General features: G+C 53.4%; 9 protein-coding genes across 9 annotated transcripts; 5 read left to right on the top strand and 4 right to left on the bottom strand.

Moving 5' to 3' along the window:
- Positions 1-233: 233 nt before the first annotated feature.
- Positions 234-1,017, top strand: RPS9 (40S ribosomal protein S9; the record flags this gene model as incomplete). Its single annotated transcript, XM_051496418.1, has 4 exons — positions 234-301; positions 377-475; positions 551-784; positions 837-1,017. 4 exons carry the CDS (start codon positions 234-236, stop codon positions 1,015-1,017), a joined length of 582 nt encoding a protein of 193 aa, XP_051353138.1.
- Positions 1,018-1,738: 721 nt separating this feature from the next.
- On the bottom strand, positions 1,739-3,058 carry J4E92_005033 (uncharacterized protein; the record flags this gene model as incomplete). The annotated part of the gene is made up of 2 exons (XM_051496417.1): positions 1,739-2,545; positions 2,675-3,058. 2 exons carry the CDS (start codon positions 3,056-3,058, stop codon positions 1,739-1,741), a joined length of 1,191 nt encoding a protein of 396 aa, XP_051353137.1.
- Positions 3,059-4,034: 976 nt separating this feature from the next.
- On the bottom strand, positions 4,035-4,554 carry CRP6 (40S ribosomal protein S27; the record flags this gene model as incomplete). Its single annotated transcript, XM_051496416.1, has 4 exons — positions 4,035-4,095; positions 4,150-4,296; positions 4,351-4,388; positions 4,552-4,554. The coding sequence occupies 4 exons, from the start codon at positions 4,552-4,554 to the stop codon at positions 4,035-4,037; spliced, it is 249 nt and encodes an 82-aa protein (XP_051353136.1).
- Positions 4,555-5,652: 1,098 nt separating this feature from the next.
- Positions 5,653-6,551, top strand: J4E92_005031 (uncharacterized protein; the record flags this gene model as incomplete). Its single annotated transcript, XM_051496415.1, has 2 exons — positions 5,653-5,753; positions 5,957-6,551. 2 exons carry the CDS (start codon positions 5,653-5,655, stop codon positions 6,549-6,551), a joined length of 696 nt encoding a protein of 231 aa, XP_051353135.1.
- A 601-nt stretch (positions 6,552-7,152) lies between these two features.
- Positions 7,153-8,143, bottom strand: J4E92_005030 (uncharacterized protein; the record flags this gene model as incomplete). The annotated part of the gene is made up of 8 exons (XM_051496414.1): positions 7,153-7,265; positions 7,315-7,531; positions 7,582-7,703; positions 7,756-7,770; positions 7,821-7,837; positions 7,892-7,909; positions 7,962-8,012; positions 8,094-8,143. The coding sequence occupies 8 exons, from the start codon at positions 8,141-8,143 to the stop codon at positions 7,153-7,155; spliced, it is 603 nt and encodes a 200-aa protein (XP_051353134.1).
- Positions 8,144-9,392: 1,249 nt separating this feature from the next.
- J4E92_005029 (uncharacterized protein) lies at positions 9,393-11,131 on the top strand (the record flags this gene model as incomplete). Its single annotated transcript, XM_051496413.1, has 6 exons — positions 9,393-9,436; positions 9,484-9,642; positions 9,694-9,754; positions 9,801-10,196; positions 10,250-10,349; positions 10,398-11,131. The coding sequence occupies 6 exons, from the start codon at positions 9,393-9,395 to the stop codon at positions 11,129-11,131; spliced, it is 1,494 nt and encodes a 497-aa protein (XP_051353133.1).
- A 1,879-nt stretch (positions 11,132-13,010) lies between these two features.
- J4E92_005028 (uncharacterized protein) lies at positions 13,011-14,720 on the top strand (the record flags this gene model as incomplete). Its single annotated transcript, XM_051496412.1, has 6 exons — positions 13,011-13,085; positions 13,134-13,284; positions 13,336-13,604; positions 13,652-13,947; positions 13,999-14,556; positions 14,606-14,720. 6 exons carry the CDS (start codon positions 13,011-13,013, stop codon positions 14,718-14,720), a joined length of 1,464 nt encoding a protein of 487 aa, XP_051353132.1.
- A 2,853-nt stretch (positions 14,721-17,573) lies between these two features.
- Positions 17,574-19,297, bottom strand: J4E92_005027 (uncharacterized protein; the record flags this gene model as incomplete). The annotated part of the gene is made up of 2 exons (XM_051496411.1): positions 17,574-18,899; positions 18,959-19,297. The coding sequence occupies 2 exons, from the start codon at positions 19,295-19,297 to the stop codon at positions 17,574-17,576; spliced, it is 1,665 nt and encodes a 554-aa protein (XP_051353131.1).
- A 1,153-nt stretch (positions 19,298-20,450) lies between these two features.
- J4E92_005026 (uncharacterized protein) lies at positions 20,451-22,609 on the top strand (the record flags this gene model as incomplete). Its single annotated transcript, XM_051496410.1, has 5 exons — positions 20,451-20,484; positions 20,614-20,807; positions 20,855-21,121; positions 21,166-21,654; positions 21,704-22,609. 5 exons carry the CDS (start codon positions 20,451-20,453, stop codon positions 22,607-22,609), a joined length of 1,890 nt encoding a protein of 629 aa, XP_051353130.1.
- Between the last annotated feature and the right edge of the window lie 552 nt (positions 22,610-23,161).

Genomic DNA, 23,161 nt, shown 5'->3' with positions numbered 1-23,161 from the left:
TTTTTTTTTTCGGTTACGTCACCTACGAGGTCACCAACGCGTACGTTTGTAACCAGATCATCAAGAGTGACCCAGACACCCGCAAGGCGATCCTCGCCTTCTATAGTCCCTGGGCGGTAGTTTTCCAGGAGAGTCACGTGCCTGTCTTGGCACTTGGCGCCTATCTCGCTTATCAGCTGCGACACATTCTCGACTTGATTTTTCGACGTTAACTCCAACCATCGACAACCACAATGGCGCCTCCCCGATCCTACTCCAAGACGTACAGCGTCCCCCGTCGTCCTTTCGAGTCCGCTCGTCTGTATGTGCAACCCCATGGCCACTGAGCGAGAGCGTGCTCCGCTTATGTCTGGGACACAAGTTAATGTTGGGTTAGGGATACTGAGCTCAAGCTCGTCGGCGAGTATGGTCTCCGCAACAAGCGCGAGGTCTGGCGTGTCCAGTTGACTCTGTCCAAGATCCGTCGTGCCGCTCGGTGAGTGCTCATCGTTCTCGTCTGCGCGCAATTGATGCGCAGTCGGCGAGATGCGAATTCGCTAACATCTCGCAGTTCGCTTCTTACTCTTGACGAGAAGGACCCCAAGCGTCTCTTCGAGGGTAACGCTCTCATCCGCCGTCTCGTGCGTGTCGGTGTCCTTGACGAGTCCCGCATGAAGCTCGATTACGTCTTGGCCCTCAAGATTGAGGACTTCTTGGAGCGCCGTCTCCAGACCTGCGTCTACAAGCTCGGCCTCGCCAAGTCCATCCACCACGCTCGTGTCCTGATCCGCCAGCGCCACATCCGGTATGCATCCGCCCGCATTCGCTCAAGAAGCGCGTGACTAACAGTATGACAGTGTCGGCAAGCAGATCGTCAACGTCCCCTCCTTCATGGTCCGCCTCGACTCCCAGAAGCACATCGACTTCGCTCTGACCTCGCCATTCGGTGGCGGCCGCCCTGGCCGTGTCAGGAGGAAGAAGGCCAAGGCCGCCGAGAAGGGTGGTGACGAGGACGCCGGCGAGGAGGACGAGGAGTAGACTTGACGCCAAAAGGAATGATTCATGGACGACCGGCGTTAGGCACGATGGGATGAATCTCTTTGATAGTCATCCTGTCCTGGAAAGCACTATATCCCTTGTGGGTCTCGGCTGGTGGATGATCTACATATACTTCACGTAGACACTGCCCAAAAATTTTCAACTGCCATCGTCTGTCTTAGTTCACTTACAATGCCCGTGAGAATGTAAATGATGCTTGTCCACGTACGGTTTGTAGGATCTCACAACACCCTGCAGCCTACATTGATGCTACGTCTTATCATTTACTCGTTGTTGTCCTAGTGTAGGCTGCAGGCCTACTCAGTTCTTTCTTGTATGATGTGCCAGTCTCACCTCATTCATGGAAAATTCCGAACACTGTCGAGCCTACATCAAGATAAAAACATGCAAAGTAGGTGACCTTACGTTAATGTAGGCTCCCGACCTATTCAGCATTTTCTTGTACTAGGTGGCCTGACTGACGATCTTGCAACGATGTCTGCCCTGTGGCTGAGTCGTTAACAAACCCCAAGCTATCTGCATAACGTTTGACCAGCTCGCTGCATTTTGCATCAAACTATTGATGAGCCTAATACCTCCCGTATCTTGACCCTACCACATGCACACATCACAACTCAAGCAATCGACAGGTGTCAATACGTTCTCACAACACCAGCTTTCGATCACTATGTCTCGATATGCTCTTCCCTACTGCATAATCCTAGTACTCAGAGTCATCGGTATACAGCCGCGTCTGTGGGCTAGGTCTCTTCCCCTCCAGCGACAGCCCAGCCGCAACCCTCTCCTCGCCCACCTTGGCCCTCGCCTCCTGCATAATCCACAGTCCAGAACTAGTTCCCAGCCGTGTCGCGCCAGCCTCCAGCATCTTGACTGCCGTGTCCAAGTCCCTGACCCCACCACTCGCCTTGACCTCCATCTTCTTCTTGCCTATTTTGGCCGATGCGAGGTACTCTGCCGCGGCCACCATGAGCTGCACGTTGGGCAGGTTAGCGCCCGGTCCGTTGAAGCCAGTGGATGTCTTGATGAAGTCGAAGCTAGCAGCAGCGGCAAGATGAGATGCAGCAAGGATTTGCGCGGAGTTCAATTGCGAAGTTTCGAGGATAAGTTTGAGTGTTGTGGGGGCAGGGCAGAGGCTTCGTATGCTAGCCAGTTCTCTGTAGATTGCGCTGTAGTCTGGGATATCGTCCGTGTCTTCCTCGCTAAAGTCGCTGGCGTTGCTGCTTCCAGCATTCTTCGCCGTGTTGGCAGCGGTGATGCTGTCGATTGCTGAGTCACGAGCACGCTCTAACGGTGGAGAAGCTGGTCGGTTGTGCTTGGTGAGGAGGGAGTAGTTGAGGACGACATCAAGTTCCCTCGCGCCTGCTGCTACGGCGGCACGTGCTTCTCGCAGCTTGTAGTACGTGTCTTGGGTTCCTTCGTGGAAGCCTACAACGCAGGCTACAAGCACGTCGGTGCCTTTGAGGTTGGAGACACAGCGTTGGACATAGTTCAGGCGAACACAGACAGACTGAGAATCTTGTCAGCTTGGGTTTTTCTCGGGAGCGGTGAGATGTAGCACGTGTCCCAGCTCCAAACTCTAAGGGTGCGACTGTGCCTCATCCCGAAGAAACTCCACCACAACTGCAGAAGCACATACCTTGAAGTTCTCCGTCCTGGCCTCAGCGCAAAGCCCATCGATCGTCTTTGTCGTCGCGTCCAACTTGAGTACCGTGTGATCCACCGTCTTAGCCAACTCCTTCAGCGCCTCATCTCCATTCCTCATCCGCGGGCCCTCGTAAACCTTCCTCGCCCTCTCTCCACTTTCCACCTCTTTCAATACATTCTTAATCGTCTGATCAATTTGCGTTTTCCATTCCTGGTTCGTAAAACGATCCGTCATTATCTCGATGGGGTTCGATTTGTCGTCGCAAAGATCCGGGTTGGCGGCGAGGAAACCGCGGATCAAAACTTCGGATTCCGTCAGAGGGATGGGGTGGGGGTTGGTTGGAGCTCCCGCGCCTGCTGTGGATGAGGTGGACATTTTGAACGACGCGCTTGCAAATGTTTGTTTATTGATCTTGTGATTGTCCACTGATCTATTTTAGTGGCTGTCGAACCGTGAGCCGCGGATGCGCGAGCGAACGAGAGGGCGAGTGGAAGTATTGACGATGACGTGGGGTGGCTTGTTCTCGACTCGTGTCCAATCGTTAATTGAAATAAGCACTTTAGGCGAACGGTTATGCAGCGGCGTTGCCTCCTGGTCTTTGAGATAGAGGTGGCTGTATCGACGCCTATTATGTAGGAATCTTGAAGTTGGCGGAGGTCGGCGTTTTGCTCGTCATGTGGCTGCTGGTAGGGAAGGTGCTATGAACTGGGTAGGGGTCTCGGCCATGCTTCCCCACTTGGAGAGCAGAATCATTCTGCCAAGAATGATGTCCTTCTTTTCTAGGTAAGAAGCACATCTCTTTGCGATACTAGTAAGTTGTGACCGTTTCCATTCCACGCGGGGTGGTACAGTACCCGTATACAACCTGGTGTTCGGTGTAGACGGAACTTGATCAAGTCAGTGTACAACACATAGACATAAACCCGGCGTATGCATGTTATTCACAAAATAATGTTGATCACTTCTTTGTATGCGAAACGAGTGTGAGGAATTGACGCTTGATTTACAAAGGACCGCTAGCATGCGTAGGTATCCTCGATTGCAAGCCGGTCCTCACCTCGGACGACTGATCCAAAGGCTCTGAAATGCTATCTCTCCTCCCACATGCATGTACATGAAAGCTGAAAGACCATGCCGAACAAAAGGAAATAGATTCGAGGAAAAGGGTGGTCCATCAGCGCTGAGATATCCGGAACTCCCGTTTTTGTGACTTTTGCATTGACTCGAGTCGAAAGATCCCTCTTCTATCCTGCGGTCGAGTCGATCGGCGCCAATGAGATCTACACCCCTAAGCCATGATAGTCGTCATCGTAACCCATCAATCCCCGCTGTCATCACATCGACGAATCGTCTACTTCCTTCGGAAAGAGCAGCCCTCGGTCAACCGCGCCTTGCCACCAGTTGGCTGGCACCTGTGAATGCGTTAGCCCATGCCCTGTATCCATATCCATTTGTCCCAAACTTACAGGACCTGCGAGCAGCCCTGGCAGACGACGACTGTGTTGGCGTGCGAGAAGACGGTGGTGATGGTGAAGCATCCGGGGCACTTGACGTCCATGAAGAAGGAGCGGGGAGCGGGCACGAGGGTCTTGAGCTTGTGCTTGCGGGCCTCACTACACGATTGTTAGTCGCAGGTCGGGGGCGAAAGGGCGGGAATGTATGCGTACGCGGCCGGGGAGGGGTTGAGGAGGTCAACTGCGAGAACCTGGGATACTGTTAGTCCAAAGTCCTCATTGAGATTATTTTTGCGCAAGGCGAGGCGGCGAGAGGTTGCGAATTGAAGATGCTGTGGCAAACTCCGGGCGTCTCGTGTGCCTGCTCAGAATCCTCTCGCGCGGCCGTCCAGACCCTCGGGAACTCGAACTCACCATTGTGACGATTTATGGAGAGTCTTTTGGTTTGGTTGATTGTCGTTGATGGCTTGTCGATGATTCGGGCGCGAAAGTCACGTAGTAGAAGGGGGGGTTGCTCGTCGACAAAATCGACCATTGTGCACCAAGCGAGCTGCGCTAGTGGATCTTGGCGGCCCGTGCACACACTCCAGGGCTGCGACTTCCACAGGATCTCTTCCCCGGATCAACATAGTTTCACAATGCTTTGCAACATTTTAGTCTTTTTTCTAACGCTGTTGTTCTTTGACTGCGATACGGAACGTTTGTGTAGTTGTGCTGCGTGTTGTCCAGTCTATGACGAAAGCTCGCTCCAGAGCGGCAAGATGCCCACGTGAACTAAACATGAGCAGACCGCCACTAGGGGTGGCTACATTTCGTGATGCTTTATACAAAGAGTGTATAAGAGTAGATGTATACATTTCCATCGAGGCTATCCACTTGTTAAGATTAATACTATGTATGCTGCAAACTGCGACACATACTCAAGCCACCCGTGTACTCTTGGCTGCTCGTCCTTAAGTATAGCGAAGCAGCTAATTGCTGACAAGCCTTTTGTTCGGGACCTTTTCGATTTACAACGTCGAAATCAAGTGAACAATTGCAACTGGACTGCATGCAGCTACACCACACTCATTGCTTCACCTCTGATTGCACAGCAAAGTGCATCTTTAAAACTAGATGTAAACGAACATGTCCCAATCGGACCGATTCGCAGGTATGATGCATCCAAGCACACGACACGAGTGAGCTTCCCAAGGCAGAAGTTCGGGAGAGCTCTGACTGGTCAGAAGTCGTGCCGCCGAATCTGTGGAGCACTCTGCCTTTGACCGGGGATGTGAGAACAGCAATCGCAGACTCTCTGTGTGGTCATTTGGTCTAGCTGAACTCGACTGAGCGCTAAAGTGCGAGGTATTGCCCCATTGCATCTGGGGTGACTTCCCTTTTACCCCACTTAGCGTCATTTCCAAGCTCGTCGTACATCGTATAGACTGCGGCTGCATATAAGTACGAGGAGGAAACAACAAAGAGTGAAAGAATAAACAATTTATCCAATTCACTGGCGATTTGAATCTCAACATGGCCGCGCAGCAGAAGAACAAGCAAGAGATAGAGAAGGCGAAGAAGCTCAACCATGTGCCCTGGGACGAGGAGTACGAGAAGATGATCTCGGGTATGCTGTATGTATACCCATTCTACTGTCCGCGATGAGTTTAGACTACCTCACTGCCTTCTCTTCAAGAAGTAAACTTGCACACTATTGAAAGGGAAACCCAGATACCGTGAAGCCTACATCAACGCTAGATGTTCCTCTATCTAGCATTATCTTCATGTAGACTGCAGGCAAATGTTTTCATACCGTAGGATACTCACACAACCCCAGCTACAACGCCTTCACCCCGTCCCTAAACGCCGCCCGCTTCAAAGCCCGCGCCTTCGCCCACAAATACAACACATGGTTCCCCGACCCCGCCACGACCGACGAAAGCAAGGGTTTCGACATCCTCGCCGCAGAACGCCTCAAGATGCTCAAACAGATCATCGGCCATGTGGCTGACGATGAGATATTTATCGAACCCCCTTTCAACATCGACTACGGCTGCAACATTTCCCTAGGCAAACGTTTCTACGCAAACTTCAACCTGACTATTCTGGATTGCTCGCTCGTTACTATAGGGAACCGGTGCATGTTCGGGCCCAATGTGTCGATTTTTGCCGCGACGCATGAGATCGAGGTGCAGTCGCGACGGGACAATATCGAGTATGGAAAGCCGGTTGTGATTGGTGATGACTGCTGGATTGGGGGTAATGTGGTTATTCTACCTGGAGTTACGATTGGCAGGGGAGTCACAGTAGGGGCTATGAGCGTGGTGACAAAGGATGTACCGGATTTCTGTGTCGTCATGGGACAGCCGGCGAAGGTGGTTAAGAAGGTGGCAGAAATTCCGGCGGAGGAGGGCGATGTTATGGCTTCTTAGGAGCTTGAGATTCGACAAAGGGAACACATCTTTCAACGGGCACAGCATCACTTAGGTTCCACGATAGCATGATGTGAAGAGCGTGAGCTGTTGATTGTGTTCTATCCAAAGTGACATCCAACTCGCCCTGAAAGTGCAGTCAACTCAGCTCATCTATTCGAGAAGCTCTCGCTACCGGGAGCGTAAACGCATGTAGACCCCGCCAAACCAAAGAAAGAAGTGAAGAAAGTCAGCGCCGAAGCTGGACTAGAGCAAACATGTACAATAAAAGTATAAAAGCGGTGAAGCGTATAAAAGGGATTGAGGGGAAGGTCTATGCAGGGAGCACTACTCGCCAATGCGCACTCCCGTCCTGAGTATGCGTCCTATCCAACCGGACTTGGACCAGCACCAAACAGTTTGCCACCTTTTCCTGAGAAGCATAGAACTAGCAATGGATGAAGATACGAAGGATGTTAACGATGCGAATATGAAGGCGGTGGTGCGATCACGAGAAGTGTGGGATGGTGCGCGTCTATCCAGAGATGAAGTAGCGTTCGATTTGGCCGAGTAGTTTGTGGTGGAATGCGGTCGGAATCAATGGCGGGAGTGTTGTATTGGCCTAGAGGATTGTGCAACCGCCGCTCTTGTCTTTGCTGGTTTTGACTTGCAGAGCAACGCGGGCGGCTTCAGTAAACGCTTCGTTCACACCTCTATTCTTCATAGCGGAACATTCTACACCCGTTAGATATCTGCCATGGTTCTGAGACGTGGCTTGGCTTACCCAGGTACCGCAGTGCCTTGATCTTCTCCGCTACGCGCAGACCCTCGTTGTAGTCGATGCATGGTTTCTCAGGTTGCTGGTCGTCGGCGTCGTCGTCCTCCTTCTTCCGCAGGTCACACTTGAGTGCCACTAGAACGAGCTTAACGCCGGGGCAGTTCTCTGCTATTTCGCCGACCCATTTCGTTTCCACGTTCTCGAGCGAGTCCGGTGAGTCGACCTGTGCCGTGTGAGTTGCGAGTTGAACAGCATAATGTCGGATGACCGTACCGAAAAGCAGAGCATGATCGCGTGCGTGTCATCGTAGCTCAATGATCGTAGCCTATCAAATTCTTCTTGCCCGGCGGTGTCCCATAAGCTGAGCTCAACGTGTGTGTTGTCGATGTAGATGTCTGTCGCACCGTGTCAATCGTGTTTGTAGAACTTGCAGATAGGCGCACAAACCGTGTACATAGTTCTCTGTAGTAATTGTTAGCGACACGAATAGATAGTGTGAGGCGCGCCCTTACCGAATACTGTGGGCTCGCTGAGAGGGCTTCATTAGCCTCATTCGTATCTCAATACCAGGTACAATACTCACTATACTGTTGGAAAGTAGCTACCACAAAGTCAGCAAGCTGCGGAGATGGCAGGATAACGATGTTACATACCCTCTTGTGAAGACATTCAGTAATGAGGTCTTGCCGCATGCACCGTCACCGCTGGAAGTACGTTAGCTTGTTCTGTCGCATCACGCCTCGGTCGCCCAAACAAAGAGGCATCCCCGCATATAGCAGACGTACAGAAGCACCAGCTTGCGCTGCACAGACTTTGTTCCACCGCACATGGGCATCGTGAAGGTCGGAAGGAGAGTCGGCGATTGGGTCGTGTCGTCGGGTCAGGGACGAGAGGCGCGCGCGCGTTGGTGCAACAAAGGACGACGGTCGCGGTCGTGGCAGCGGATGTGGTGAGGACGAGAGCGAGAGTCGCACCGGAGACTGGTAACGGATGATGATAAGGATGTGTGAGGTAAGAGGGAAGCCGGGGGGGATCCAGATGCTGGGCTGGAGATGCAAGCGATGGATGGATGGAGTTGAAGATCCACACGTCGCTAAGACTAAGCCCGAAAGGTCGATTGGCACTGCTCACCTCCGCGACCACTCCACGGCTTCGACGCTATCCATTTAGCAAGCACCACGGACGCGGGGCGATGTGTTTGCCGGCTGAGCCAAACAATTATTCGCCCAAAGTCATCTTAGAGAGCTGTCAGACTTGTTAGTGTTCCTGGGGAATCGGCCGCGAGCAAGTGCCAGCGACAGAACCTCGGTGCACAATCAGCAAGGAAGAATTGATCGATGAGGCTAACATCACGGCCAGGACCGTGAACCGAGTTAAGGGATCTGCTAGTGACGGCGAGTGGTTGAGAAGGGATCTGGGATTCTGGGATAAGAATGCCCGGGGTCTGAGCCTTCTCCACAGCTGGAAGCCGGACCGAAAAAAGAAGGTCGCGAACTTAGCATATGCTGTCTAATGCCTCAGTCGCAGGCCTACTGCACGCCACTATGCTCGAATATTGCACAGCCTCGTCCAGACTCTGTGCGCTTTTGAGGGTTCATAAATGTTCGTGTTCACAACCGGAGATTTACTCAAATGTCGGAGTGTTAGATTCATCATTGCGTCAGTGCGCCGGGAGATGAGATAGAGGAGCCGGGAAATGGCTTGGACGCTGGAGCCGATTGCTGTAGGAACCAAATTGATCGCAGGCACAGATTGTAATGACGTAGTTGTGCAATGTTGACAGGAATTCTGAACGCGCAGCCTCAGGACCGCCTGATAGATTCCTTCAGAGAGAATGGAGTGAATGTTGCGATGCATGGCAAGGATACTGCAGCTGGCTGCGTCTGGGAGCTTAGCCCCGCGAAAGTGGGGCTCTTCCGCAGGCACCTACCGCCGCCTCACGTAGGCAAACAAGTCGCGAGAGCTCCAGACAACTCCACACCGCAAACACCTCTATCCACCGAATTAATAGCACAACGCACGCGTCTCACTCCAACTTGAGAATACGACTGTGGTCCAACTAAACCATCACCGACGCCACAACCATGTCTGACGATGACGACTTCATGCAAGACTCCGGCGAGGAGGAGTAAGTCGCCATGATACGCAGGCAATTTCTCCTCTAACAATCTGTAGGTACGATTTCGAGTACGAGGACGACGATGACGAGCAGAGCGGCGATGTCGACATCGAGAACAAATACTACAATGCGAAGCAGCTAAAGGCCGACGACCCCGAGGCAGCCATAGACGAATTCCTGGGGATGCCCGCGCTAGAAGAAGAGAAGTCGGACTGGTAGGTAATATGCAGATCTGGGGGAACGAATGCGTGCTGACGGATGCACAGGGGCTTCAAAGGACTCAAGCAGGCGATCAAGCTCGAATTCAAGCTTGCCCGCTACGACAAGGTAGATATGGTCATACCCGAGCAAGACCTCTAGCTGACATGTACAGGCTGTCGAACACTACAAGGAGCTTCTTACATACGTCAAGTCGGCCGTCACGCGTAATTACTCGGAGAAGTCCATCAACAACATGCTCGACTTTATAGAAAAGGCCGCAGAAGACGCCGACGCATATCGCTGCATGGAGAACTTTTACGCCCTGACCCTCGACATCTTCCAGAGCACCAACAACGAGCGGCTCTGGCTAAAGACAAACATCAAGCTGGCGAGGCTATGGTTGGATAGGAAAGACTACCGTCAGCTTACGGAGAAGCTCCGAGAGTTACACAAGGCCTGTCAGAGGGAGGATGGAACAGATGACCCGAGCAAAGGCACATATTCATTGGAAGTCTACTCGTTGGAAATTCTCATGTATGCCGAGACCAGGAACAACAAGCGGCTAAAGGTAAGGCCCATCTGCATTGAGATTTACCTGCATTATCTCTAACATTAAGACAGGCACTATACCAGCGAGCGCTCAAGGTCAAGTCCGCAGTTCCGCATCCCAAGATTATGGGCATCATCCGTGAATGTGGTGGCAAGATGCACATGAGCGAAGGCAAGCAGTATCTGCCGAAGACATGGACTCAGTACTAACCAATCGCAGAGAACTGGAAAGGCGCGCAGAGTGACTTCTTCGAGAGTTTCAAGAACTACGACGAGGCGGGATCGCTCCAACGGATACAGGTCCTGAAGTACCTGGTTCTCGCGACCATGCTATCGGGTTCAGACATCAATCCGTTTGATTCGCAGGAGACCAAGCCCTACCAGAATGACCCGCGCATCTCCACTATGACGGATCTAGTCAACGCCTATCAGCTAGAGGACATTCACGGCTATGAGAAGATCCTGCAGAACAACCAGGATTTGCTGCAAGATCCGTTCATCGCCGAGAACATTGACGAAGTTACGCGTAATGTGCGCACCAAGGCGGTCGTCAAGCTTGTCGCACCCTACACCCGCTTCACACTGGCTTTTATCTCGAAGCAGCTCAAGATCTCACTTGCCGAAGTGCAGGAAATCGTAGGCTTCTTGATCGTTGACAAGCGGTTGCGCGGCAAGATCAACCAGCAGAACGGAACGGTGGAGATTGAGAGTAGCACAGACATGGACAGGGTGCAAGCGATGAAGGAGTGGAGCAGCGCCATCGGAGCCTTATGGCAGACGGTGCTGAACGAGGGCGAAGGTTTCAAGTCGGACGAGAGCGGTTCGCAGTTCACGCCTGGTGGTGGCGGGCCCCAAGGCATGAGCGGCTGGAACTCAAGCTCGATGGGGGGCAAGTCTGGTCGAGGCAAAGGCAAGGGTCCAGGACGCCTCCCGGGGGTAGTGAGCAAAGGATGACTTGCAGCATCGGTCGCGCGCGGTCCACAAGACGACCTGTAACTGGGTTTCCGGGCAGGGCACGGAGAGTGGGAGTTGCACAGTACCGTCACCGAGGCGTTTCTGACCTGAAATAATTGAGACATGCGGTCAGGTTGCTCAAGAGGGAGACGTGGGTTGGTTCGTCGGGTAGCACCGGGCAAGAGTTCCCGTGCACATGAGCGGTACGCGACTCAACATAGTAGGCGGGCAACGGACATGTTCGGTCACGCAATCGAGTGCAATTACCCACAGGTCAGCAGCGGTGCGAAGTCGTCTGTATGTAACATGGCCTCGTTTTCTCACGGCCGCCAGCCAAGGTCCCGATCGCGCGGTCATGGCGGTAGCCTGCCGCCAACTAACGCCTCGCCATCTCGATGCCTATGAGTCGTGAATCGACTATCGATGTGACGCATGGTGATCTGAAGCTTCACTGCACTCGTACACATACGCATCACAGGCGGGTTTCCCAGCCATGGCACTGCGCGCCGGGGAAGCGGGCACAGACGAGGAGGGGGTTGCAAGCGAGCCTCTCAGCTAATGGGAGCGCCCACGCCGTGTCTGCCCTGACTCGCACGCGGCGTGGGATCGGTAACTTGACAAGAGTTTATCTCGGGTGTGCGGGCACTTGTTTTTTCTGTCGCAGAAGCGCCACCAGCCACGGAGCGGCAGAGCGAATCATGCCATGCAGGCGGCCACTGCAACAATACGCCAGAGGGTCGTCTTGGCATGTTGCTCGACGCCATGGGTGCCTCGATGCTGCTGTGTTGAGTGCACTCGACGACGTGATACAGCCTCTGCTCGTCGGCGCATGCAACGCCAGCCCTGGGCTTGCAATTGTTCCGGTTGGCGGCGCTGCTCGAGGGCTTGCTACGCCTGGCGAGAGGTCCCATGTCGTCATGCCCGCTGTCTCGTGACTCTGATTCTTCCGCGGCTCTTTGCTCGGCGATTCCATGTTTGATGTGACGGAGCATCAAGAGTGCACTTCAATCTCCAGATGCTAACCCATGAAGACTAGTGGGAGCGGAAATCGATATCACACCCCGGTGTTGGTGGGCAAGCCTAGCCGGGTCGTCTTGGAGCATGTAGCAGGCCTCTGTCGAGCATCTCATAGTACTTGCTTTTGCGCGATGCTCCCTGGCGCTGATTATGTGGAGTGGCATTCCTCTTGTACACCCTCGCGCCCTGCCATGTCTCCCCTCGCAGGTATCCGGTGCAACTGAAATTGGTCGTTTCAGAGCGGCTGGACCAGAGTGTTGCAGACTGTTTTGGTGCCTGGCAGCTTCAATTGCACTGGCACGCGCGAAGATCCCCTCCTGTCTCTCCCATATATTGGCGTGTGCCCCTGGACGCCCGTGAGTATCACAGCAACGACCACAGCCTCCAGCCCTCCGCCGCCGGCCTCTGCACCTACTAAAGACGCTGCTGCCCTCGCCAGCAGCTCGCCGGCGAATTGTTGCTGAGATCGTTTGCGCATTGCCGGATCTGTCGTGGAATCCTTCCATCCAATTACTAGCCACTGAGGCCAGTCACGCCCACGGCCATCCAGGGAGCCAACGGATCGCACACAGCGGGGAACGGACGGTGCCGGCAATCTACACACAATCGCACACACTCGCCAAAACACGCATAATAGCAGGACGAGATGAGCAGACAGTCGGTGTTGACGGGCTACCACCCTCACAGCCAGCATCACCCGCATGCACACCTACACCAGGGCCACTATGGAGTTCCGGCTCAGAACCACTACCAAGGCGGCCTAGCGTTTGCTATCCGCGCGCCGGTCCTTGCTCCCGGGAGCTATAATCATCACACTGGCCACCATCACCCAGGCCACCAGCATCGCAACCCCCACCTCAACATGGCCGCGTATCCCTCCGACGACGACTATGCCCACCTGCAGAAGCTGTCGAGCGAGTACGAGCCCGAAGCCACTGTGAGTTGAACTGCGACAATATTCGCCCAAGCGCGCTGACCGCCCAAGGGCCCACTGGTGGGCGAACGCCAAAGCAGCGCTGCCATCACGACGCAATATGCCACCGCAGATCCCGTCTTCCAGGTCAAGACCGCTGCGTTGCCCGCCAAATATGCCTACTTCCGCACCTGCCGTGGCGATGGCCACTGTGGATGGCGGGGTGAGTGCCCATCGCTTTCCGAGTGCTGCTTGCCCGTGCTAACAAGAACAGCAATCGCCTTCACCTACTTTGAGGCCCTGCTGCATGTGGGCGACGTGAGCAAGCTGGACCATGAAAAAGGCCGCCTCAACTCGCTGGGCAACTTGCTCTCAAATATCGGCTACTCGCGCGATATCTGGATTGACTTTGCCGAAGAGGCGTTCGAGCTCATGACCAGGCTTGCCGACTCGCTGCGCGCCATGAATGGCCAAGCCGATAGCATTCTCCTGCGCACATTCAACGACCCGGGCGAGTCTATGGCAATCATCACCTACGTCAAGGTTTGCATTCTACATCTTTCACTATTCGAATCGCTAACTCTCCCCAGCTCCTAGCCAGTGCATGGGTGCAGACGCACGCAGATGATTTTATGCACTTTGTAGACAACGGCGACGTCAAAACATACTGCTCCAACTTCATCGAACCCACTCAGTGCGAAGCCGACAACGTCGGCATTGCCGCCCTTGCCGAAGCGCTGATCAAGCCTGCTGGGTTTGGTCTCGAAGTATGGTATCTGGACCGCTCACCAGGCGAAGAGATCAACCGCAGCTTCTACTCAGAACCGACAGACGCCCATCATCGCCCCATCCCCGGTGCGCCCATGTTACGACTGCTTTATAGGCCGTAAGTACACACCGTGCATGGCACTATCTTTCGCCTACTAATTCTCCCCAGTGGCCACTACGACATCCTATACAAGGCTGGAGACATACCACAAGTCCAGCACCAGCCTGTTCCCCAACAGCAACCACTTCATGTTGCCCTAGCCAACTACACTGACGAATTCATACCGACCGCTACCAACGTCGGCGACGTCATGAACATGATCCCGGGAATGTACCCCTCTGGTGTCGGTCTAGGCCAGCGATGGCCTTCACTTTCGTACGACTTCAGCCCCAGTCCCACTTCTCATCCTCAGGTTACGCCTGTCCAGCCATACGCCCCGACACCGACGCCTGTAACGCCGGTTAGCACTTCCCACTTGGACTTTGTTACACCACTCCATTCTAGCAACGCAAGCCAGTACAACCCGCCGAGTCATCACAGCATACATCTCGACCAACCTCCTGTGACACTCCCCATACACCCCCCACCGCCACCCGTGAGCATCGACCGAGCAGCTCCCATGGGTGTTGAGAGAGGCGGTCCTTTCCGGCCTTCAATGTACGAGTTGGAACCAGGTTTTGGCTCTTCGATGCAAGTCCAGCCGTTTCAAACGTCCATCTTTCGCAAGTGAGTATCGGCCCGATAATGCCTGTTGACTTAAACTGACATATACGAGTTCTCACTTCAACACTGCGCATTTCATGAATCCCGACTTTGAACCCGAGCAATGGTGTCCGGACGGCGAGTACTCCATAGGGAATAAAGGCCGCCACAAGTCACACTCATCTTGAACACTTTTCTATGCCCGAACTCGACCCCGCGCTTCACTGGTGGCCCTTTCCCCGATATCTTAGCGACTACTAGCGTGGCGTTCATCGAGCTTGCTCTACTTTCTCGGCATCCTGCATCATACTTCCACGGCCTCAACACACTTACGACGAATGACGACCGATACCATATTTAACCTCTTTCGGAATATCGCCCAATCACCTCTACACATGCAAAAGCGACGGTACTCACAGTGCCTAAGTTCGGGCTATTTGGCCACCCGCAGATGCTTCCAATCTAGCATCCATCCACGACCTATTTCCATCAAGCGAGGGCGGAGTACTGTACCTTCTTTCTTCCTTACAAGCCAAACCCGCAAGGATCTACGACCGTGACGAATACCAAAGACTATCTGCCTCAGGGTGATCGACTTTAGAGTTGAACATCTTTATTGGTTTCTGTCTGTTCTCTTCTCCCATGGCATTATTAGCGATCACTCAACACCTTCGACATATTTTAACCATACACCTTCTCTCAGTTTAATACAAACACTATTCGGTATGCACGGTCTTTCCATGACTATGATTGCCGCGCCCCACTACGCTGGAAAACCCATGATTGCGGCACAGAACCCGTCTGCGTCTGCTCTTCAGTCCCTTGGTCCGAACGAACTGTTGCGAGCCCCCACGAATACCTTCGTTGAGAATCCTACATCTTCAAGATGTACCTCGGCCTGCGTCCGATCAGGACATGGCATGCCCAGGCTGCAAGGATCCATGTCCCAGAAGCTACACACAATAGCCATGACCGAGGACAAGGTATCTCTATCACTTTGCAGGCGGTCCTGTCGCTGATGGCATTACAATGGACAAGGAGGACCGTAAAAAAACAAACCAATATAAACCCAGGTATCCCACTCACCGAAGATGACGACGTGATGTATATGTGACTCCACTATGACATGGACCCTGAACAAGGAAGCCCACCCTGCGTGCCGCAGAAGCAATTGCAGAGCAGGAGAAAAGTCCGAGCCTATGCAATCTCATCACACTATAGTGTATCCCGAAAGTCTGGCTCTTTGCAACCTCGACCCAGTCGTCGGCGAACAATCTCAAACCATTCCCCATTCCCAAGTCAATATACCGAATCATTATTCCCAACAGATCCAGCCCCCACGTTACATCTCTCACACCTCGGCAACGCATAAGATCGGCGGTTAAAAAATAATCTCCACTCCCTTTTCTCCTCCCCCATCCATCGGACTATCATGCCCTGCCCTGCACTCTGCAATACTCTGATCCTCTGCATGTTATAAACGGTCTAAACGCCCGTCTCCGTCCGCCCATCGCAGCAAGATCGAACCATTATGCATGTGCTCGCAGGGATTGCGCAACGCGCGTTGCCCCATACGCGACTAGCTTGGTATAAGAGCTTGTGTGTGGTGTGTGTGTGACGTTGATTACTCATACAAGTACAGCTTTGCTTTTTCGGGGAGATGGGGGAAAGCAAGGCAGAGAGAGAATCTGCCTAGGGAGCGCGGATGTCTGAGGAAGGATGCGTGAGTGAAGCTAACAAAAAGGTTGCAGAAAAGAGTCATGTTTACGATCTCGGAAGCGAGTGGCGGGGGTTCAATGCAAGATACGCGGTTCGCTCAATGAAGCGAGTAGTTGAGGCAGGGGTTTTTGTAATATTGAACTTGTTCTATTGTATCTCTGTGCGTGTGGTGTACGGCACTTCTACAATACAGGGGCAGCGAGCATATGGGCAGCACGAAACGCTATTCGTTCACCGTCTTTTCTGTACGCCTTTTCCCACCACCGGGGAAGAAGGTGTGTGTGTTCGTTGAAACAAACAGGACTGCGTTGGCGGCATCTTGGAACGGCTGTTCGCAGGATCGGTGGGAGGGTGGGTAGTAGTTCGATAGTCGCTTGGTTTGGCCCCTGCGAGTCAGGTGTGCAGCAGGAACCACGCTCCACACTATAGCGGCACGGCTGGTATAGGGCCCGCGCGAGGTCGCACATTATGCGAGTATACTCACACCGCTCGAGACATGCTTTGACTCTTGCTCTGTTTCGTCCTGGGGAGGAAAGTGAAGCTTGCGGCTCACGCACAGCGAAAGGCAAAGTTTTGCAATTGCCGGCCGGATGATGAGGTCGTGTCTCACAGCAGCCAACTACATTGCCTCCACCTTTCATCCAAAGGCTGCTCATTAACAGAGAGAGGTCCGTGGAATGAAGCATGAACCTGCGGCGTAAGCCGAACAGTAGCACAGCAGGACGGGTTGAAGAGCTGCGTGATCGAAAACCGGCCGCAGCCTCTGAACTTGGCTTTTCGTCCCGCGGTGCAGCTGACGTTGATCCAAGCGTGACATTGAAGACACGGCGTCGTGCTTGCGCAGTACAATCATGTTCGTCAATAGTAGCACAATTGCGAAGAGGAAACCTGCACGGGCTACCCCGCTTTGTGTGATGACGGCTTGAAGAGGGCTTGGCTATGTGTTCAAGAACTTTGACCCGGGCGTCTTTGTGGTTTTCGCGATACAGTAGGAAGTCCGTGAATACGAATATTCGTCTTGGGGGTCTGACATGAGCAGTCTCGGAGTTCACCGGCTGGGAAACGTAGGCGAAGGATATCAATGCCGCGGTTTTCCGACGTGGTGTTTCGGACTCTTGCCATGTCGTGATGTACATGCTAGGCGATCAGGACACTAGTCGCGTAAACGTACTACATATCGAAGTCTAGTGCTGCGGTTATACCAAGACTGCGGGCGCAAGCATGTGCAGCATCTCTCCCATTCTATGCCGCAGGAGCCGCCTTATCGCGAAGAACCTTTGTCGGTATCGTGGCCTTGTACGCAGCCCCGCTATCGTCGGTGCTCAGGACTCGTCAGCTGCATCGGTATCATCCGATTCAGACCCGGAAGTGGCGTCTGTGCCGTCGTTCATCTCCACATCCCCGTTGGTCTGCTTGCGAGTTGCGCCGTTAGCACCCATTCTTCTCTTCGCTCGTGTTTTGGTGTGTTCAGCCCTCTTCTTTTCTTGGCCCTTGAAGTAGTCGTTCTCGTCGCGCAATTCTGAAAGTTGGGAGAATGTAACTTTTTGGATGCGTTGCAGACTTGCAAGCTGCTTCTTCAACTCCCTCACTTCGGCCTGCTGAGCTTTGCCGGAGGAATCAGATGTAGTCACACTACCTTCGTCCAGCGCCATGAAGTCGGCTGTCGAGGCTGAAGCGCCCTTGGGCTGAGCAGCCCACGAGTCCAGCTCGGCTAAGCTCTCCTCTAGCATACTGGCAGGGAAACTGGAGTGCGTAAGAGCTTCCTCGAAGGCGCTTCTTCCCGCAGATCTCTTCTCAGTTGCAGAAACGTGGGGGCTGCGCAGCCGACCCGTCAGCTGCAGGTTTAAGGTATAGTTTGGCGGAATCAGGCCATTTACGCTGCTTGTCAACCCTGCATCTTGTTTCGGCTTGACAATAGCCTGGATCTTGAAAGTCGGTTCCGGTTCGTTGGGAAAGCCAGTCGGCGGGAGGAATCGAAGGTTTGAGACAGGACCAGGAAGATTGGCAGGGGTAGAAAGGTAGTTGGACTTCGCAGTATCCCAGAGCGCTATCTTGCCGCTGGCATGGCCCGAGATGATTGTGGTGCCGTCCCAGCTAAGGCTCAGACAGAGGGCTCCGCCGAGCTTCTGCGACTCTGCATTGAACCGGCTCTTTGGCGGCGGCTGAATTGGCCGGTGAGACGAGGCACTATCTCGAAGGACGTCTATTGAAGTAGTCTTCTGGACGTCATCGTAGAAGTCGATGGTTTGTAAGCTGCCGTCAGCGTAAGCCACATAGAATGCGCGGTCTGCAGGGTCGAGAGTGACTGCAGTCGGTATCTCAGGCAGCAGATATGTGCGTAGAGCTTGGCCATTGTGGTAGTCCCATACTATAGCCGACTTGTCCCCTGATATTGACACGGCGATGTTGGCTGTGCTCGAGCTGTGCCCGCACGCGATGGACGAGATGGGGCCACGGTGGGTAGAGAGGGTCTGCATCGGCGAACGCGAGGCGTCGGGAGAGAATGACAGTATCGTGGGAAGCGCCCATACGTGTATCATGGCATCCGAGGAGCCTGAGAGGAAGAAGTTGGACGACGGGTCGACAACAATACTCGTGACTGGCTGGAGATGGGACGTGGACGTAGAGACAAGGCGGCCTGAGCAGACCTGAGATGTGTATTAGAGAAGTCGCACACTACATGTATCACTCCAAACTTATGACTGACCTCCCAGGCTAGTATGCGCCCGCTCTCAGTCCCCAGCAACAGCACGCTGTCCTGCGCCGCGAGTGCGATGCTGTGTATCCTCTCCGGGAAGGGCACGAGGGCCTCCTGGTTGCCCTTCTCTCTGCTGTAGACATGGACAATCGCCTTCTCCGACTGCGCAGCGAAGATATGTGAGGCGCTCACAGCTATGCCATTAGGCGCAGCCGCGCTCTTCTTGAGCGCCTGTCTTTGGGCGACGAGCGGCTGGAACTCGTGGACGAAGATACCCGCATCTTTGGTGACGCCCGTGTTCGGCTTAGTCGATGCCGATATGGCGGCGACGAATTGTTCGGTAAGCATGGCCGGGCGTGATTGCGGAAGTTCGTTGTCGCAAGTCGAAAGCTGCAAGCTCTAGAAACTTTTTGGTGGAGCATCCAAAGACTGGGGGTCTGTGCACCTAGCCGCGGCATGGTCCGAATCGGGCAACTTGTCCAAAGCCGTCGATTGCGGGTGCCTGGAGAATTACCACGGCCATCTGAGCCCACTCGAGATCCCATCGGAAGTAGCTCTAGACACAGCACCCGTCGACGACACACAGAGCTCCAAATCAACATCTTTCGGCACATTTTTTTGCATTAGTCGAGGTCGCCGACTTAAATTTTGAATGAATAGAGCGACGCCTCGCCTGCGGAGCCGTTTCGCTGCTGCGTTGGCAATGAGTAGGTCCCGCTAATGCCCTGCGTCGCCATCTGCTATCACGAGGCCGAGACATGGCCCGGGGCCTGACGAAAGCTCGTAAAGCTACCCCGCATGAAAGTAGCCTAGCCATCTTGGCCACAGGTAAGGGCTGACATAGGGCTGTTCAGCCGCGTACCAAGTGGATTCTGCTGCGTCAGCTCGTCGCCTTCTCGTTACATCACGACTTATCGAGGAAGGTGATCTTTAGTGCGGAACTGAAACACGCTCAACTCGCCGATAACAGTTTTAGTAACATGTGTGATGTGGTGTGGGAATGTCTATGATCACGGCTACCGAATGCTGAATACCTACCCAGCTACATTCACGGGTAGGCCGACAAAGAACTGCCCCGCGTGAACCCATCGCCAATCTAGATCCCCACACGGACGCCTCGAAGAACTGGAACTACCACGAAAGCTAATGGACTGCTCGCTTCATCCGTTCGGTATTACTCTTTGCCCAATGAGTACTGACCGGATGCCTGGAGCGAGCTGGCACGAGGTCCATCGGTCTACTCTCGCCTATTGCAACTGTATGGGGCTATGGTCTGGGGGTTCTGCGGACATGATTCTCGAACAAGCCTCGTGGCAGCCCAAAAGCCAGCCCTGCAGGTCAAAGGCACAGTAGTGCGCAGCCCCGCCCAGCTGGTAGCCTTGACCTCGCACTCCCGATCTGTGAGAAACACTACCCTATCACTGCAGTACGCAATCATATATAATCTGGTCTAATTTTCGCACTCTCGGGTCATTCAAGACATCACAACTGTTGACCCAATATGTCTCTCGAGGAATTGACAAGCAAGTCGTATGGTATGCACATCTTCATTTACTCAAAGAAAAAGTGGAACTATTCTTTACTTCGACTGCATGCATCCAACCCCAAAGACTACCTGGACGTCTGATCAGTATGTTTCTTTGCTAAATGTTCGGTGCTTGCAGACTACATCGTTGTGGGAGGTGGGACCGCAGGCTTGGTCATTGCAGCTCGTCTAACAGAGGACCCCAACGTTTCTGTAGCTATCCTCGAAGCTGGCGGCAATGGACTGAACGACCTCTTGATCGATGCACCAAACATGTTCACCCAGCTCTGGGGCAAACCACAATATGATTGGGATTACAAGACTGTCCCTCAGGTAAGCACATGATGTGCTGCAATTGGCTTCATCTAACAACCTGGCAGGAAGGCACAGTCGGTCGGGTACACGGCTGGGCCCGAGGCAAAGTCCTCGGTGGGAGCTCAGCTATCAATTACAACATGTTCAGCATGGCTTCCAAGCAAGATCTGGACAACTGGGCAGAGCTCGGCAACAAAGGCTGGTCCTTTGACGACATGAAGGCCTACTACAAAAAGTTCGAAACATATCACCCAGCATCAGAGACCTTCGGAAAGGGCATGGACGACAAATACCTCGACAAATCACTTCGCGGCACCTCTGGTCCAGTTCATGTCAGTCGTCGTTGGTAACTCAAGGATCTTGCTGATCGAACTAGATATCTTTCCCGGAAACCGACGTTACATGGGGCCAGGACGTGTGGCCCAAGACTGTAGTAAACGCCGGATACTCGCCCGCAAAGGATCCTCGTACCGGCTCAGCAATTGGCGGCTTCAATCAGCTCAACACTATTGACCCCAAGCATAACAGACGAAGCTACGCTGCGAGAGATTACTACGAGCCCAACGCGGATAGGTCAAACATGACTCTGATCACTCATGCGCTGGTCTCTAAAATCGAGCTTGAGAAGGCCGCTGAGAGTGTCAAGGCCACCGGTGTTCAATTCACAGTTGATGGCACTACGCACATGATGAAGGCGAGCAAAGAGGTCATAGTCTGCGGCGGGGTTGTCAACTCCCCCCAAATCCTAGAACTCTCCGGTATCGGGTCATCTACTGTACTTGGAAAGGCTGGAATCGACGTCCTCGTTGATCTCCCAGGCGTCGGGGAGAACTTGTCCGATCATACAGCTACTGGTCTCGTACTGGTAAGTGTATACATTGCTTTGATTACTTTCATACACTGACCTTCTCCAGGGTGTGAAGGATGAATACCCAACCGCCGAAGCTCTCGTCCAGAACCCAGCTGTCATGCAGCAAGCCCTAGAAGCATACATTACCCACAAAGCCGGTCCATTTGCAGGAGCGCCTACAACGACAGGCTTCGCCTCTCTTGCAAAGATCGAACCCGACTTTCCAAACGCAGAGTCGCACATCCAATCTCTCCTTGAAGACTTCCGCAGTAGACATCCCGATGCCGACCCTGCAGGTCGCGACACCCTCTATGGGCGCCAACTCCTCGATCCTAAAGAAGCAGTTTGTCAAATCGTAATGCTGCCTACGGGCGCACAGATGCAGAACCCAGAGTCGGCTAGCGGACTGTTTCCGTCTGTAGAAGAGGGTATGTGGTGCACCATTGGCGCATGCAGTACACGTTCTCTGTCTCGCGGTAGTGTACACATCAACAGCTCTGACCCTACCGCGTATCCTACAATCGACCCAGCGTACTTCTCTCATCCCCTCGACCTCGACATGATGGCTCGAGCGGTCCTTCACTGCATCACCTTCACAGACGTAGAGCCCTTTGCTTCAACCCTCCGCAGAGACCCCGATGGCAACCTCATCACGTCTAAAACCGCCGGCCCAGTGCCCAAGACACTGGAAGAAGCGAAGACCTTTGTGCAGAACAGTACGGTGACAGAGTATCATCCCGTTGGTACTTGTGCCATGCTATCAAAGGAGAAAGGCGGTGTTGTAGATGCGGAGCTCAAAGTTCACGGCGTGGAAGGACTGAGGGTGGTGGATGCCAGTATCTTCCCGACCCATGTACAGGGTAATATTGTTAGCTTGGTGTATGCTGTTGCGGAGAAGGCGGCAGATTTGATCAAGGGTTTGGATGGCATGGATGTTGTGGAAAGGATAGATAGTCTGCGCGTTGACTGAATAGGGAAGTTCATTGCAGTTGAGAGGAAATGCAATCGATTCTCATGATGAGAAGCAAGCAATAGCAACCTGAGGCATGCCAGTTGACTCAGCTCAATGCGCGCCTAAACTAGGCTCAATGCAAATAGTGCCCATGTTAGCACGTGCAGGGCCGGTGAACGCCAGTACGCACTCGTATGAGAGAAAGAATTTGACAACAACCTCCTGAATTTGTATATTGGCCTCTTGCATTAACTTGATACATAGTCGCAACACGGCAACCAAAACATGGTTTTCGCAGCACGATCGCCGCAATGACGTAGCGTCCAATCTTACAGTCGCTCCTGCGTAAGTCCAAGCGTTCCTTTGAACGCGAACTTGCCCAATCCGATCCGGCAGGAACACTGCAACGTGAAACCTGCTTTGTCCTTTTCTTGTCGTAAGACGCGAGAGATTACGGCAGTCACCGTTCTATAAACAATCCCGATTCTTCTCTCGCTTTCTCGTGTTTCTGAAGAATTTACTTCAACCTTCACCATTGGCGGAATCCCTGTACAACTATTTCCCATTTGA

Source organism: Alternaria infectoria, assembly GCF_024043175.1.
Source record: "Alternaria infectoria strain BMP 0036 chromosome Unknown scaffold_7, whole genome shotgun sequence".
NCBI lineage: Eukaryota > Fungi > Ascomycota > Dothideomycetes > Pleosporales > Pleosporaceae > Alternaria > Alternaria infectoria.
This window is presented reverse-complemented; position numbering and strand designations above follow the sequence as displayed.